Genomic DNA, 15683 nt, shown 5'->3' with positions numbered 1-15683 from the left:
AGTGACAGTAAAAAAGCACTCTCAACAAGTGTGAAACTGTAGCATACAGTCTTGACAGTAAAAAAGCCCTCTCAACAACTGTGATACTGTAGCATACAGCCCTACTGACAGTAAAGAAGCCCTGCCGACAAGTGTGATACTGTAGCATACAGTACTACTGACAGTTAAAAAAGCCCTCTCAACAAGTGTGATACTCTAGCATACAGTTCCACTGACAGTAAGGAAGCCCTGCCGACAAGTGTGATACTGTAGCATACAGCCCTAGTGACAGTAAAGAATCCCTGCCAACAAGTGTGATACTGTAGCATACAGTACTACTGACAGTAAAAAAGCACTCTCAACAAGTGTGAAACTGTAGCATACAGTCCTGACAGCTAAAAAAGCCCTCTCAACAAGAGTGATACTGTAGCATACAGTTCTACTGACAGCAAAGAAGCCCTGCCGACAAGTGTCATACTGTAGCATACAGCCCTAGTGACAGTACAGAATCCCTGCCAACAAGTGGGATACTGAAGCATTGAGTCCTACTGACAGCTAAAAAAGCCCTCTCAACAAGTGTGATACTGTAGCATACAGTTCTACTGACAGCAAAGAAGCCCTGCCGACAAGTGTGAAACTGTAGCATACAGTCCTACTGACAGTAAAGAAGCCCTGCAGGCAAGTCTGATAGTATAGCATACAGTCCTACTAACGGTAGTGGAGCCCTCTCGAAAAGTATGATACTGTACCATACAGCACTACTGACAGTAAAGAAGCCCTGCCGACAAGTGTGATACTGGAGCATACAGTCCTACTGACAGTAAAATAAGCCCTCTCAACAGGTGTGATACTGTAGCATACAGTCCTAATGACAGTAAAGAAGCCCTACCGACAAGTGTGATACTGTAGTATGTAGTCCTATTGACAGTAAGGAAGCCCTGCTGAGAAGTGTAATACTGAAGCATACAGTCCTGACAGTAAAAAAAAGCCCTCTCAACAACTCTGATACTGTAGCATACAGTCCTACTGACAGTAAAGAAGCCCTGCTGACAAGTGTGATACTGTAGCATACAGCCCTACTGAAAGTAGTGAAGCCCTCTCAACAAGTGTGATACTGTAGCATACAGTCCTACTGATAGTAAAGAAGCCCTGCTGACAAGTGTGGTACTGAAGCATACAGCCTTACTGAAAGTAAATAAGCCCCCTTAACAAGTATGATACTGTAGCATACATTCCTACTGACAGTAGTGAAGCCCTCTTGGCAAGTGTGATACTGTACCATAAAGCCCTACTGACAGGAAAAAGCACTGCTGACAAGTGTGATACTGTAGCATACAGCCCTACTGACAATAAAAAAGCCCTGCCGACAAGTGTGATACTGTAGCATACAGCCCTACTGACAGTAGTGAAGCCCTCTCAACAAGTGTGATACTGTAGCATACGGTCCTACTGACAGTAAAGAAGCCCAGCCGATAAGTGTGATACTGAAGCATGCAGCTTTACTGAAAGTAAATAAGCCTCCTCAACAAGTGTGATACTGTAGCATACATTCCTACTGACAGTAGTGAAGCCCTCTTGGCAAGTGTGATACTGTACCATAAAGCCCTACTGACAGGAAAGAAGCCCTGCTGACAAGTGTGACACTGTAGCATACAGTCCTACTGACAGCAAAGAAGCCCTGCCGACAAGTGTGAAACTGTAGCATACAGTCCTACTGACAGTAAAGAAGCCCTGCCGGCAAGTGTGATACTATAGCATACAGTCCTACCAACAGTAGTGAAGAACTCTCAACAAGTGTGAAACTGTAGCATACAGTCCTACTGACAGTAAGGAAGAACTGACGACAGGTGTGATACTGGAGCATACAGTCCTACTAACAGTAAAAAGAGCCCTCTCAACAAGTGTGATTCTGTAGCATACAGTCCTACTGACAGTGAAGAAGCCCTGCCGTCAGGTGTGATACTGTAGCATACAGCCCTACTGACCTAAAGAAGCCCTGCCGACAAGTGTGATACTGGAGCATACAGTCCTACTGACCGTAAAAAAAAAGCCCTCTCAACAAGTGTGATACTGTAGCATACAGTACTACTGACAGTAAGAAAAGCCCTCTCAACAAGTGTGATACTGTAGCATACAGTTCTACTGACAGTAAAGAAGTCCTGCCGACAAGTGTGATACTGTAGCATACAGCCCTACTGACAGTAAAGAATCCCTGCCAACAAGTGTGATACTGTAGCATACAGTCCTACTGACAGCTAAAAAAGCCCTCTCAACAAGTGTAATACAGTAGCATACAGTTCTACTGACAGCAAAGAAGCCCTGCCGACAAGTGTGATACTGTAGCATACAGCCCTAGTGACAGTAAAAAAGCACTCTCAACAAGTGTGAAACTGTAGCATACAGTCCTGACAGTAAAAAAGCCCTCTCAACAACTGTGATACTGTAGCATACAGCCCTACTGACAGTAAAGAAGCCCTGCCGACAAGTGTGATACTGTAGCATACAGTACTACTGACAGTTAAAAAAGCCCTCTCAACAAGTGTGATACTCTAGCATACAGTTCCACTGACAGTAAAGAAGCCCTGCCGACAAGTGTGATACTGTAGCATACAGCCCTAGTGACAGTAAAGAATCCCTGCCAACAAGTGTGATACTGTAGCATACAGTACTACTGACAGTAAAAAAGCACTCTCAACAAGTGTGAAACTGTAGCATACAGTCCTGACAGCTAAAAAAACCCTCTCAACAAGAGTGATACTGCAGCATACAGTTCTACTGACAGCAAAGAAGCCATGCCGACAAGTGTCATACTGTAGCATACAGCCCTAGTGACAGTACAGAATCCCTGCCAACAAGTGGGATACTGAAGCATTGAGTCCTACTGACAGCTAAAAATGCCCTCTCAACAAGTGTGATACTGTAGCATACAGTTCAACTGACAGCAAAGAAGCCCTGCCGACAAGTGTGAAACTGTAGCATACAGTCCTACTGACAGTAAAGAAGCCCTGCAGGCAAGTCTGATAGTATAGCATACAGTCCTACTAACGGTAGTGGAGCCCTCTCGAAAAGTATGATACTGTACCATACAGCACTACTGACAGTAAAGAAGCCCTGCGACAAGTGTGATACTGGAGCATACAGTCCTACTGACAGTAAAATAAGCCCTCTGAACAGGTGTGATACTGTAGCATACAGTCCTAATGACAGAAAAGAAGCCCTACCGACAAGTGTGATACTGTAGTATGTAGTCCTATTGACAGTAAGGAAGCCCTGCTGAGAAGTGTAATACTGAAGCATACAGTCCTGACAGTAAAAAAAAGCCCTCTCAACAACTGTGATACTGTAGCATACAGTCCTACTGACAGTAAAGAAGCCCTGCTGACAAGTGTGATACTGTAGCATACAGCCCTACTGAAAGTAGTGAAGCCCTCTCAACAAGTGTGATACTGTAGCATACAGTCCTACTGATAGTAAAGAAGCCCTGCTGACAAGTGTGGTACTGAAGCATACAGCCTTACTGAAAGTAAATAAGCCCCCTTAACAAGTATGATACTGTAGCATACATTCCTACTGACAGTAGTGAAGCCCTCTTGGCAAGTGTGATACTGTACCATAAAGCCCTACTGACAGGAAAAAGCACTGCTGACAAGTGTGATACTGTAGCATACAGCCCTACTGACAATAAAAAAGCCCTGCCGACAAGTGTGATACTGTAGCATACAGCCCTACTGACAGTAGTGAAGCCCTCTCAACAAGTGTGATACTGTAGCATACGGTCCTACTGACAGTAAAGAAGCCCAGCCGATAAGTGTGATACTGAAGCATGCAGCTTTACTGAAAGTAAATAAGCCTCCTCAACAAGTGTGATACTGTAGCATACATTCCTACTGACAGTAGTGAAGCCCTCTTGGCAAGTGTGATACTGTACCATAAAGCCCTACTGACAGGAAAGAAGCCCTGCTGACAAGTGTGACACTGTAGCATACAGTCCTACTGACAGTAAGGAAGACCTGCTGACACGTGTGATACTGTAGCATACAGCCCTGACAGTAAAGAAGCCCTGTCGACAAGTGTGATAGTAGCATACGGTCCTACCGACAGCAGTGAAGTCCTCTCGACAAGTGTGATAGTGTACCATACAGTCCTACTGACAGTAAAAAAAAGCCCTCTCAACAAGTGTGAGACTGTAGCATACAGTTCTACTGACAGTAAGGAAGCCCTGCAGAGAAGTGTGATACTGAAGCATACAGTCCTGGCAGTAAAAAAAAAAGCCCTCTCAACAACTGTGATACTGTAGCATACACTCCTACTGACAGTAAAGAAGCCCTGCTGACAAGTGTGATACTGTAGCATACAGCCCTACTGACAGTAGTCAAGCCCTCTCAACAAGTGTGATACTGTAGCATACAGTCCTACTGATAGTAAAGAAGCCCTGCTGACAAGTGTGGTACTGAAGCATACAGCCTTACTGAAAGTAAATAAGCCCCCTCAACAAGTGTGATACTGTAGCATACATTCCTGCTGACAGTAGTGAAGCCCTCTTGGCAAGTGTGATACTGTACCATAAAGTCCTACTGACAGGAAAGAAGCACTGCTGACAAGTGTGATACTGTAGCATACAGTCCTACTGACAGTAATGAAGACTTGCTGACAAGTGTGATACTGTAGCATACAGCCCTACTGACAGTAAAGAATCCCTGCCAACAAGTGTGATACAGTAGCATACAGTCCTACTGACAGTAAAAAAGCACTCTCAACAAGTGTGAAACTGTAGCATACAGTTCTACTGACAGTAAGGAAGGCCTGCGGACAAGTGTGATACTGTAGCATACAGTCCTACTGACAGTAAAGAAGCCCTGCTGACAAGCCTGATAGTATAGCATACAGTCCTACTAACGGAAGTTAAGCCCTCTTGACAAGTGTGATACTGTACCATACAGCACTACTGACAGTAAGGAAGACCTGCCGACAAGTGGGATACTGTAGCATACAGTCCTCCTGACAGTAAAAAAGCCCTGCCGACTAGTGTGATGCTGTAGCATACAGCCCTACTGACAGTAGTAAAGCCCTCTCAACAAGTGTGATACTGTAGCATATGGTCCTACTGACAGTAAAGAAGCCATGCCGACAAGTGTGATACTGAAGCATACAGCTTTACTGAAAGTAAATAAGCCCCCTCAACAAGTGTGATACTGTAGCATACATTCCTACTGACAGTAGTGAAGCCCTCTTGGCAAGTGTGATACTGTACCATAAAGCCCTACTGACAGGAAAGAAGCCCTGCTTACAAGTGTGACACTGTAGCATACAGTCCTACTGACAGTAAGGAAGACCTGCTGACAAGTGTGATACTGTAGCATACAGCCCTGACAGTAAAGAAGCCCTGCCGACAAGTGTGATAGTAGCATACAGTCCTACCGACAGTAGTGAAGTCCTCTCGACAAGTGTGATAGTGTACCATACAGTCCTACTGACAGTAAAAAAAAGCCCTCTCAACAAGTATGAGACTGTAGCATACAGTTCTACTGACAGTAAAGAAGCCCTGCCGACAAGTGTCATACTGTAGCATACAACCCTACTGACAGTAAATAATCCCTGCCAACAAGTGTGATACTGTAGCATACAGTCCTACTGACAGTAAAAAAGCACTCTCAACAAGTGTGAAACTGTAGCATACAGTTCTACTGACAGTAAGGAAGGCCTGCGGACAAGTGTGATACTGTAGCATACAGTCCTACTGACAGTAAAGAAGCCCTGCCGACAAGCCTGATAGCATAGCATACAGTCCTACTAACGGAAGTGAAGCCCTCTTGACAAGTGTGATACTGTACCATACAGCACTACTGACAGTAAAGAAGCCCTGACGACAAGTGTGATACTGGAGCATACAGTCCTACTGACAGTAAGGAAGACCTGCCGACAAGTGGGATACTGTAGCATACAGTCCTACTGACAGTAAAGAAGCCCTGCTGACAAGTGTGATACTGTAGCATACAGTCCTACTGACAGTAAAAAAACGCCCTCTCAACAAGTGTGAGACTGTAGCATACAGTTCTACTGACAGTAAAGAAGCCCTGCCGACAAGTGTGATACTGTAGCATACAGTCCTACTGACAGTAAAAAATCACTCTCAACAAGTGTGAAACTGTAGTATACAGTTCTACTCACAGTAAGGAAGGCCTGCGGACAAGTGTGATACTGTAGCATACAGTCCTACTGACAATAAAGAAGCCCTGCCGACAAGTCTGATAGTATAGCATACAGTCCTACTAACGGAAGTGAAGCCCTCTTGACAAATGTGATACTGTACCATACAGCACTACTGACAGTAAAGAAGCCCTGCCGACAAGTGTGATACTGGAGCATACAGTCCTACTGACAGTAAAAAAAGCCCTCTCAACAAATGTGATACTGTAGCATACAGTCCTAATGACAGTAAAGAAGCCCTGCCGACAGGTGTGATACTGTAGCATACAGCCCTACTGACCTAAAGAAGCCCTGCCGAAAAGTGTGATACTGGAGAATACAGTCCTACTGACTGTAAAAAAAAGCCCTCTCAACAAGTGTGATACTGTAGCATAGTGTCCTACTGACAGTAAAGAAGCCCTGTTGACAAGTGTGATACTGTAGCATACAGCCCTACTGACACTAAAGAATCCCTGCCAACAAATGTGATACTGTAGTATACAGTCATACTGACAGTAGTAAAGCCCTCTCCACAACTGTGATACTGTACCATACAGCCCTAATGACAGGAAAAAAAGCTCTGCTGACAAGTGTAATACTGTAGCATAGAGTCCTACTGACAGTAAAGAAGCACTGCCGACAAGTGTGATATTGTAGCATACAGCCCTACAGACAGTAAAGAAGCCCTGCCGACAAGTGTGATACTGTGGCATATAGTCCTACTGACAGTAACGAAGCCCTGCTGAGAAGCGTGATACTGAAGCATACAGTCCTGACAGTAAAAAGCCCTCTCAACAACTGTGATACTGTAGCATACCGTCCTACTGACAGTAGTGAAGCCCTACTGACAAGTGTGATACACTACCATACAGCCCTACTGACAGGAAAGAAGCCCTGTTGACAAGTGTGATACTGTAGCATGCAGTCCTACTGACAGTAGTGAGGCCATCTCCACAAATGTGATACTGTAGCATACAGCCCTACTGACTGTAAAGAAGCCCTGCGGACATGTGTGATACTGTAGCATACAGTACTACTAACACTGGTGAAGCCCTTTCGACAAGTGTGGTACTGTGCCATACAGCCCTAATGAGAGGAAAGAAGCCCTGCTGACAAGTGTGATACTGTAGCATACATTTCTACTGACAGTACAGAAGCCCTGCCAAGTGTGATACTGAAGCATACAGTCCCACTGACAGTAGTGAAGCCCTCTCAACAAGTGTGATACTGTAGCATACAGTACTACTGATAGTAAAGAAGCCCTGTCAACAAATGCGATACTGAAGCATACAGCCTTACTGACAGTAAAAAAGCCCTCTCAACAAGTATGATACTGTAGTATACATTCCTACTGACAGTAGTGAAGCCCTCTCAACAAGTGTGATACTGTACCATACAGCCCTACTGACAGGAAAGAGGCCCTGCTGACAAGTGTGATACTGTAGCATACAGTCCTACTGACAGTAAAGAAGCTCTGCCGACAAGTGTGATACTGTAGAATACAGCCCTACAGACAGTAAAGAAGCACTGCCGACAAGTGTGATACTGTAGCATGCAGTCCTACTGACAATAGTGAAGCCATCTCCACAAGTGTGATACTGTACCATACAGCCCTACTGACAGGAAAGAAGCCCTTCCGACAAGTGTGAGACTGTAGCATACAGTCCTACTGACAGTAAAGAAGCCCTGCCAACAAGTGTGATACTGTAATATACAGCCCTACTGGCAGTAAAGAAGCCCTCACAACAAGTGTGACACTGTAGCATACAGTCCTACTGAAAGTAAAGAAACCCTCTCCACAAGCGTGATAGTGTAGCATACAGTCCTACTGAAAGTAAAGAAACCTCCTTAACAAGTGTGATACTGTAGCATACAGCCTTACTGACAGTAAAGAAGCCCTCTCGACAAGTGTGATACTGTAGCATACAGCCCTACTGACAGTAAAGACGCCCTCTCGACAAGTGTGAAACTGTTGCATACAGTCCTACTGACAGTGAAGAAGCCCTCTCCACAAGTATGATACTGTAGCATACAGTTCTGGTGAAAGTATAGGAGCCCTGCTGAGAAGTGTGATACTGTAGCATACAGTCCTGGTGGTAGTATAGGAGCCCTTCTGACAAATGTGATACTGTAGCATACAGTCCTACCAAAAGTAAAGAAGCCCCCTTGACCAGTGTGATACTGTAGCAAACAGTTCTGGTGAAAGTATAGGAGCCCTGCTGTCAAGTGTGATACTGTAGCATAAAGTCCTACTGGAAGTAAGAAAGCCCTCTGGACAAGTGCGATACTATACCATACAGTCCTACTGAAAATAAGGAAGCCATCTGGACAAGTGTTATACTGTTGCATACAGTTCTGGTGAAGGTATAGGAGCCCTGCTGACAAGTGTGATACTTTACTATACAGCCCTACTGACAGTAAAGAAGCCCTGCTGACAAGTGTGATACTGTAGCATACAGTCCTGGTGAAAGTATAGGAGTCCTGCTGACAAGTGTAATACTGTACCAAACAATCCTGTTGAAAGTATATGCACCCTGCTGACAAGTGTGATACTGCAGCATACAGTCCTGGTGAAGGTATAGGAGCCCTGCTGACAAGTTTGATACTGTAGCATACAGTTCAGTTGGACGCATAGGAGCCTTGCTGACCATCTGTATGTTGATATTGTAGCATACAGTCCTACTGAAAGTAAAGAAGCTCTATCAACAAGTGTGATGCTGTACCATACAGTCCTAGTGACAGTGTAGGAGCCCTACTGACAAGTGTGATACTGCACCATACAATCCTGTTGAAAGTATAGGCACCCTGCTCACAAGTATGATACTGTAGCATACAGTGCTGGTAGAAGTATAGGAGCCCAGCTGACAAGTATGATACTCTACCATACAGTCCTTGTGAATGTATAGGAGCACTGCTGACAAGTGTGATAACGTATCATATGGCTCTGTCAACAGTACAGCAGCCCTGTTGACACATTAATACTGTCTCACTGGAAAAAACATAATGTTTGCATGTATCATACTGTCCTGATGAAAGCACAACAGTTCTGCTGACAAGTGCAACACTGCATTGAAAGTACAGCCTCCTGCGATCCTGTTGGCAAGTGCAACACTGGCCCATCCTGTTCCACTTGAAGTATAGTAGTCCGGGTGCAAATATAATGTTGTCCCATTGAAAGTATAGCAGTCCTATTTACAAGTAGTCGTCTCACTGAAGTACACCAGCTATGTTGACAAGTACAGTACATCCCCATAGTGTCCTACTAAACGTATAGCAGTCCTACTGACAACTATAATAGAGTCCAATTGAAAATACAGCAATCATGTTGGCAACTAAACGTTGTCCCTTTAATAGTTGAGCAACCTTATTGACTCAGTAATACTGTGTCTCTGAAAGTGCAGCAATCATGCTGACAAGCACAATATTGTCCAGTGAAAGTACAGCAGCCATGCTGACAAATACCATACAGTCTCTTGTTTTTTTTATAACAATCTTTCTGCGTGCCCCCCAGAGGCACAAACCAAGTACGGCAGCCACGATGCAAAGTGCTGATGGCACCTCTTCGAAATACACAGAAGTGCAGGTAACTGCGCCAGGCGCTTCCGCCTAGCAGGGCGGCAGCTCCCCCACCCACTCCCTGTCTCCAGGCCCCTTTCAGCAAACAGTGGCTCCTTCCATACCCCTTTCCGTAGGGCCTTCAGGGGAAAGGCTGAAGACAGAGGCAGGCGCCACGGCAAGAGAAGGCTTGTGTTTAACCACGGGGCGGACACGACGAGGTAAAAGTGAAATCACTGGGGAAAACAAGAATCTAGACATATGTATATCTCTCAGAAAGATCTCTGCTTAAAAGCACAAACATAAATACATCCTTATTTCGAAGCAGCGGGCCCATAGTAAATGCAAGAAAACAAACCACATTAAGGATCAGATGCGTGCAAATATTGTACCACCGGTGAATGAGGCACCTATGAAATTCGCTTAAAGACAACTTCGCGCCAATCTCTAACTGTGTGCAGAATAACAGAGCGGCCGCAAAACAGCATATTGGCGCTATACCAAACAGCAAACAAAAAGTTATATCACTGGTGGACCTCAGAAGACACAATTTGCAGTGCAAACGATGTAGCGCAAACAATGGACATGTTACACAGCAAAGGTTGAGTACATCTGAAAGCTTGAATGCATGCCGTGAAAGACCACTGTCGCGCATGCTCAAACTCATTTTTTTCCCACGGTTTATAAAGATGCAGAGAAACTCGAAGGACGGCAAGGGTGCCCTCTCTTGGATAGGAAAACAGAAGACCGGGTGACCTAAAATAACCAGGTTGTCTCTAATCCCTGGTAAATAATGCGTCTGAAAATCACCTGACTGCCCTAACCGACTATTTTCACAAACATTAAATTTCAAGTGCCTAGAGGCGAATCACGACACACTGTACACCTTGATATATTTTACAATGGAGGTGGACATCTGAGTTACCACACTAATTTTCTGGTACACATAAGTCAACACAGCTACTAGACCACAACACATCAGTTCTACAGTAAACCAAACTACTAGAGTACTGTACTTGACTACAGTACTAGACTAAACTAGTGTACTTCAGTATATCTGAGTACAGTACAAGACTGGACAAGATGCCTTGAGCATCAAAATGGACAGCTGGAGTACTGATCTAGATTAGAGTTATAGTGTACTAGATTACTACAGTAATAGTCCAGAACAAACTAACAGTGTATTTGAGTAGACAAGACCACTACAGTATACTAGACATCTTGGGTAGCCCAGACAGAATAGCGGCATACTAGAGTAGTAGGCACGAGTATCAGAGTACTAAATTAGAACAGCATATAGTACAAGAGTACTAGACCAGATTACTGGTGTCTCATGCTGGATTAGATCAGTAGAGTACTATACTAAAATACTAGTGAACACCAGGCGACTATTACAAGACCAGACTACCAGAGTCCTAGATTAGTCTATATATATAATTAAATAAGTGTGGCATGAAGTGAAATCGCCTTCACTATAGTAGCCTTACTCCTACAGAACTAAGACTATGCTCATTGGCTCGTTTGAGAATCCCTACTCAATTATGCCAATTCCTTATATCTATGGTAGCCAAAGGGCCACCGGTTCAGAATCCAAGAGTCTGAAAGAAAACAGGACTTAAGACTTGCGATCAGGGGTGTTGTACTGTGTGTATTTGTACCGTATGACACTTGGAGGGGGCTCAAAGCCCTGGCCTCAAAGGATTCTCGCCCTGAGAAGACCGGAATACTTTGGCTATGAAGTTACTATCATATTTGTCCATTCAAGAGTTCCGTTTATGGAAGGGCGCAAGATATTTTGGTCAAGTTTCAAGCTCTGAATTTCCTTTCATGACAATTCCCACTCTGAGCAACTATTTCTTAAATATGTGGCAATCCTAAAGAAAAGCACTTTGTGCCCAATCTTTCCCAAACTCTCTAGTAAATATTTTATGCAAAAAAATGCAGGGCACTATACAAGCTGTTTTTTTTTTTTCTCTCACTATCACGCACTCAAGCCAAGTGGCTAACTGACTAAAGGACTCACCTGCAGTTCGCACCAGGCCACTTCAACGGTGGTCTCTGTATCCAGTCCCTTGTAGACAGTCTTGAAGGACCCTCGGCCGATTTCAATGTTAAACTTAAGGTATCGCCCATCTGGTGAGGTGGCCACTGCTTTGGTCTCGATTTCTTCATTCTCCTCTTGCTCTCGTTTGGTCTCTTGTAGGGCCGGTCGAGGTGGGGGCGCACTGGGCGTCTTGGGGCTCTTCTCCTCATCTGAATCTGAGCTGAGGTCCACAATGTTGGGCAGCGGCGTGGGCATGGCTACTGCTTCTCGCTGGACCTCTGCCCTGGCCAATGGCAGGCCAGGGAGAGGGGACGTTTGGCACCGTTCCTCTGTCTCAGTCAAGCAAGATGGGGGCTCCTCTGGAGACCATAAAGAGAGGGACCCTGGAGGGTCATAACCCAACAGTTCCAACTGGGCCGAGCTTCTCCGGTTGAACTGGTAGGAGTTCCTCCTGGGACCAGAGAGCCGTCGCTTTCTGAGGGCGGCCATGGTGGGTGACATGGACCCTGAAGCCTCCTCAGGCTGAAGCACTGAGCTGAAGGAGATGCCACATCCAGCCAGGTCCACCTCGGTCTGTGACATTGCCTGCTGGGCACTGCAGGGCACACTGACCGCAAACATGGCAGCAATATGGCACGCAACCACAAAAAAACAATTATTGCTCAGATTACATGCAATATTTCCAAGAGGGAAAATACAGTAAGATTCCAAAGGGTTCGATTGCACAATAACAACACACAAGACTGGTGTGCTTTAAAGAGATCCTTCAAGGCACCTGGTGCTGGACACTGATAGCAAAGCTCAAGAGCACATATACATTCATAGGTCAACACTTGCAAGCATTGGATTCAATCATAAGTTTTATTACTATCAGCACCAATTGGAGACTTCTATGGACATCTTTCAAATCCTTACATCACCAGTGTCCCTAGAGAACCCCGATGGCCTTATTCACTTGCTGGGTTGCAGTACTTCCTCAAAGGCAACTGATGCACAGATCTGTTTCCAAAGAAACTTGGAGCACTAGTCAATTTCTCCAATGTCTATTGCAAATTTCCAAAAAGCCCTCTGCAACAATTACCCCTTTCATTGCTGGTCACCTGTAGCAAAGATGATGAGTGCCTCTCTACAGCCACCACTCCTGGGACTTGCTGCAGCGGTCTGTTACTGCAATTGTCACTTGCTGCAGAGCTCACCTGCGGTAACAGTCCCTTGTGACAATGGCCTCCGAGTTACCAATTAGCACTGACTACACTAATGTCTTTTTGCAAAGGTCACTTGTGTTCTCACTGACTGGAGGTGTCACTTATTGCAACGTTGGTTTTCTGCAGTCCTCACTTGTTGCGAGACTCTCTTATTCGAGCTGTCACTTGGTGCAATGCTCGTAGCTTCTGTTGACACTTCCTGCAATTGTCACTTGTCAATGGTCAGGAGGTTGTAATGATATCTGCTGGTAATTATCACAGGTGCAAAGACTTTATTTCCACAAGTGTCACTTCGTATCTTTTTGCAAAGGTCACTTGTTGCAAATCTTACTTGCTGCAGTTGTCACTTTCCCCAAAAGCCACAATCGCCGATCACGAGGGAGTACTAGGCTTAGATTGCCTTCCTGCCATTTATCACAGTGATGAATTGCTGCAGTAACCCCCTCGGTGGAATGATTACTTGCTGAAAAGGTCACACACATGCGATAGTCCATTAACGCAAGTCCGTTTTCCGACTGCTCAGTCTCTGCACTTCCTTGTTGCAGAAGTCACTTTCCACAGTGGTCACTTGTAGGAGTCACGGTTTGCACTGACACTTGTAGAAGCCGGTTTCTCGGCGCTTTGCCTGCTCCTGCCTCCGGGCACCCGGCGCCCTCCTGTCCAGAGGGCAGGCAGGGCTACCACCCGCTTCCCTCAGCGCCCAGCAGCCCCTACAGCCCGAGAGAGGCGTCTGCTTCCACGCACCGCCAGTGTCGTCTGAGGAGGCACGGGCGGCAAAAGACAGGGCTGTATTTACCGAGGCGGGGGAACATACACTCACAGCCTGTCGCGGGAGAGCACAGCCCGTGCTTGGAGCCCCTCCCGCGGTGGGCGGGGTGAAGGGCGGGCACTCCCACCGCCTCAGCCACGGGAGCTCCTCCTCATGGGGGACTGAGGAGTGCTCTTACCTCACCGGCACCGAGGTAGCCTTGGAAAACACATCCTCCAGACCCCCCCTTCCAGGGACAGCCACCATCGCAGGGGGCGCCCCCAGCAGCCACTCTCGCTTCCACAGGTGGGCTTCCATGGGGCTGCTCCGTGCCTGCCGCCGGTCCCGCCTCTTGTGAGGAATAACATGGTGGGATCCGGCACAGAGTGACAGACCCTCCCGTGACTAGACCGCCCTTCGTGCGACCTACGTGCGCCGACAGAGCCAGCCCCTCTCAGCACCTCCCCCAAAAGCAGCGGGGTCCCCGAGAGCTGCTGAATTAAGAACCCGCAGCCCCATCCCCCGCTTTGTGACTAGCCCCTGGCACGGGCTCCTTTCATAAAGCGCACAGCCCCTGTTTATCCGTCACTCGCACATAAGTTTAGAAACGACCGTAACAGCGTATCCTTCTACAAGTACAAGGTACCGCTACGTACACGATGTAGCACAAGTACAGAGTACCAGGGCCTGACATCTGCTTGTGAGGCCACGAGCGCCTCGGTAGCAGCCACTCATCACTCTATAAGTTTGGCACTAGTCCCCTAGCAATCTTTCCAGACGCAGGGCAGCCACACTCCCTACATTTCAGAGACTCAGATTTGAAGGGACGGACCACTGAGATTCAGGGAACCCGCCCCCCCTCTACTGCTGAAGAGAGCCAGACATGCTGTCTTCCCCTCCTTCCTCAAGAGTGCATCCAGGCACGGTGTGAGCCCTGCCCATAATCCGTCCATCCTTCGGTGCCCCCTTCCAGTCTCATGGGTACCAGCATACGCTACGGTCCCCATCCACGGACAACCCGACTCCCATCTATTCCTCCTCCCGTGAGGTGCAGACAAGGTGCTACGATTTCCCTTCTCTGTAAGGACTGCCACAGTGCAGCTCCCACCTTCAGAAGTACAGCCACCATGATGCTGTGTCACAGAACCACCTCATCCAGCCACATAGCATTTCATCATTTTATTGCAAGTATTTATACATTTATAGATCACGAACATAGCTCCAGAGGGCGACACAGCTCTGCCGTAGAAACAGGTAAGTAGCCAACGTGCCGATTTTATGCATTAAGGTGCTCATGGTAGTGGCCACCTAGAGCCTAATTCACAAAGGTAAACTTAACCTTCAGGATAGCACAGGGTGTATATCTGACTTACCCTGAGAGAGATTGTGGTTCATGTTTGGACAGGGTGCATACCTCTGCCACCCAGAAACCCCATTTTTAACAATGTGAATGACACACAACTTGTGATTCCTCTCTAGGGTTAGATTAGGGTGAATAGTGAGATATTGAATTGTATTAAACAGTATTGTCAACAAAAGGACTGCATGAGATGCAGCAACTGGTCCTTAATACAACAAATATGGATTTGAAGACTGTGGGATTTTTTGCAAGTATCCAGATCCTGAAGGAACTTTATGGAGCCATTTGTGTGGCGGAGTCTCTTATTAGATTATCTGGTGAAGTTGGAAGTCTAGGATTTATATTTATCAACACACTCTAAATGGAGAGACAAGTGCAATGGCTCACCTAAATGGCTGGTATAGAACAGAGCTGTTGGCTGATATCCCAGAAAAGAGTCAATCCTCTCTGCCCGCTACCTCTACTCCTCTGTTTGTGGTTCAGTTTGTACCTGTAGTCCAAACTGTCATATCCTGATGACTAACTGTCCCTAGACGTGACCTTATCACCGCTCTCCTGATTTTTTGTAGACAGCCACCACGTTCCCACGTTTCAGGGCAGATGTCC

General features: G+C 46.2%; 1 protein-coding gene across 1 annotated transcript in view; it reads right to left on the bottom strand.

The window, feature by feature from the left end:
- The window catches only part of WNK4 (WNK lysine deficient protein kinase 4), a 401913-nt gene extending 387833 nt beyond the window's left edge, over positions 1 to 14080 (bottom strand). The window contains exon 1 of the mRNA XM_069237729.1: positions 11744 to 14080. Within this exon, the coding sequence (XP_069093830.1) occupies positions 11744 to 12385 (642 nt within the window). The 5' untranslated portion in view covers positions 12386 to 14080. The remainder of the gene's footprint in view (positions 1 to 11743) is intronic.
- Between the last annotated feature and the right edge of the window lie 1603 nt (positions 14081 to 15683).

The sequence above is a fragment of the Pleurodeles waltl genome, chromosome 6 (assembly GCF_031143425.1).
Source record: "Pleurodeles waltl isolate 20211129_DDA chromosome 6, aPleWal1.hap1.20221129, whole genome shotgun sequence".
NCBI lineage: Eukaryota > Metazoa > Chordata > Amphibia > Caudata > Salamandridae > Pleurodeles > Pleurodeles waltl.
Note: the sequence above shows the minus strand (reverse complement) of the source record. Positions and strands in the feature narration are given on the sequence as shown.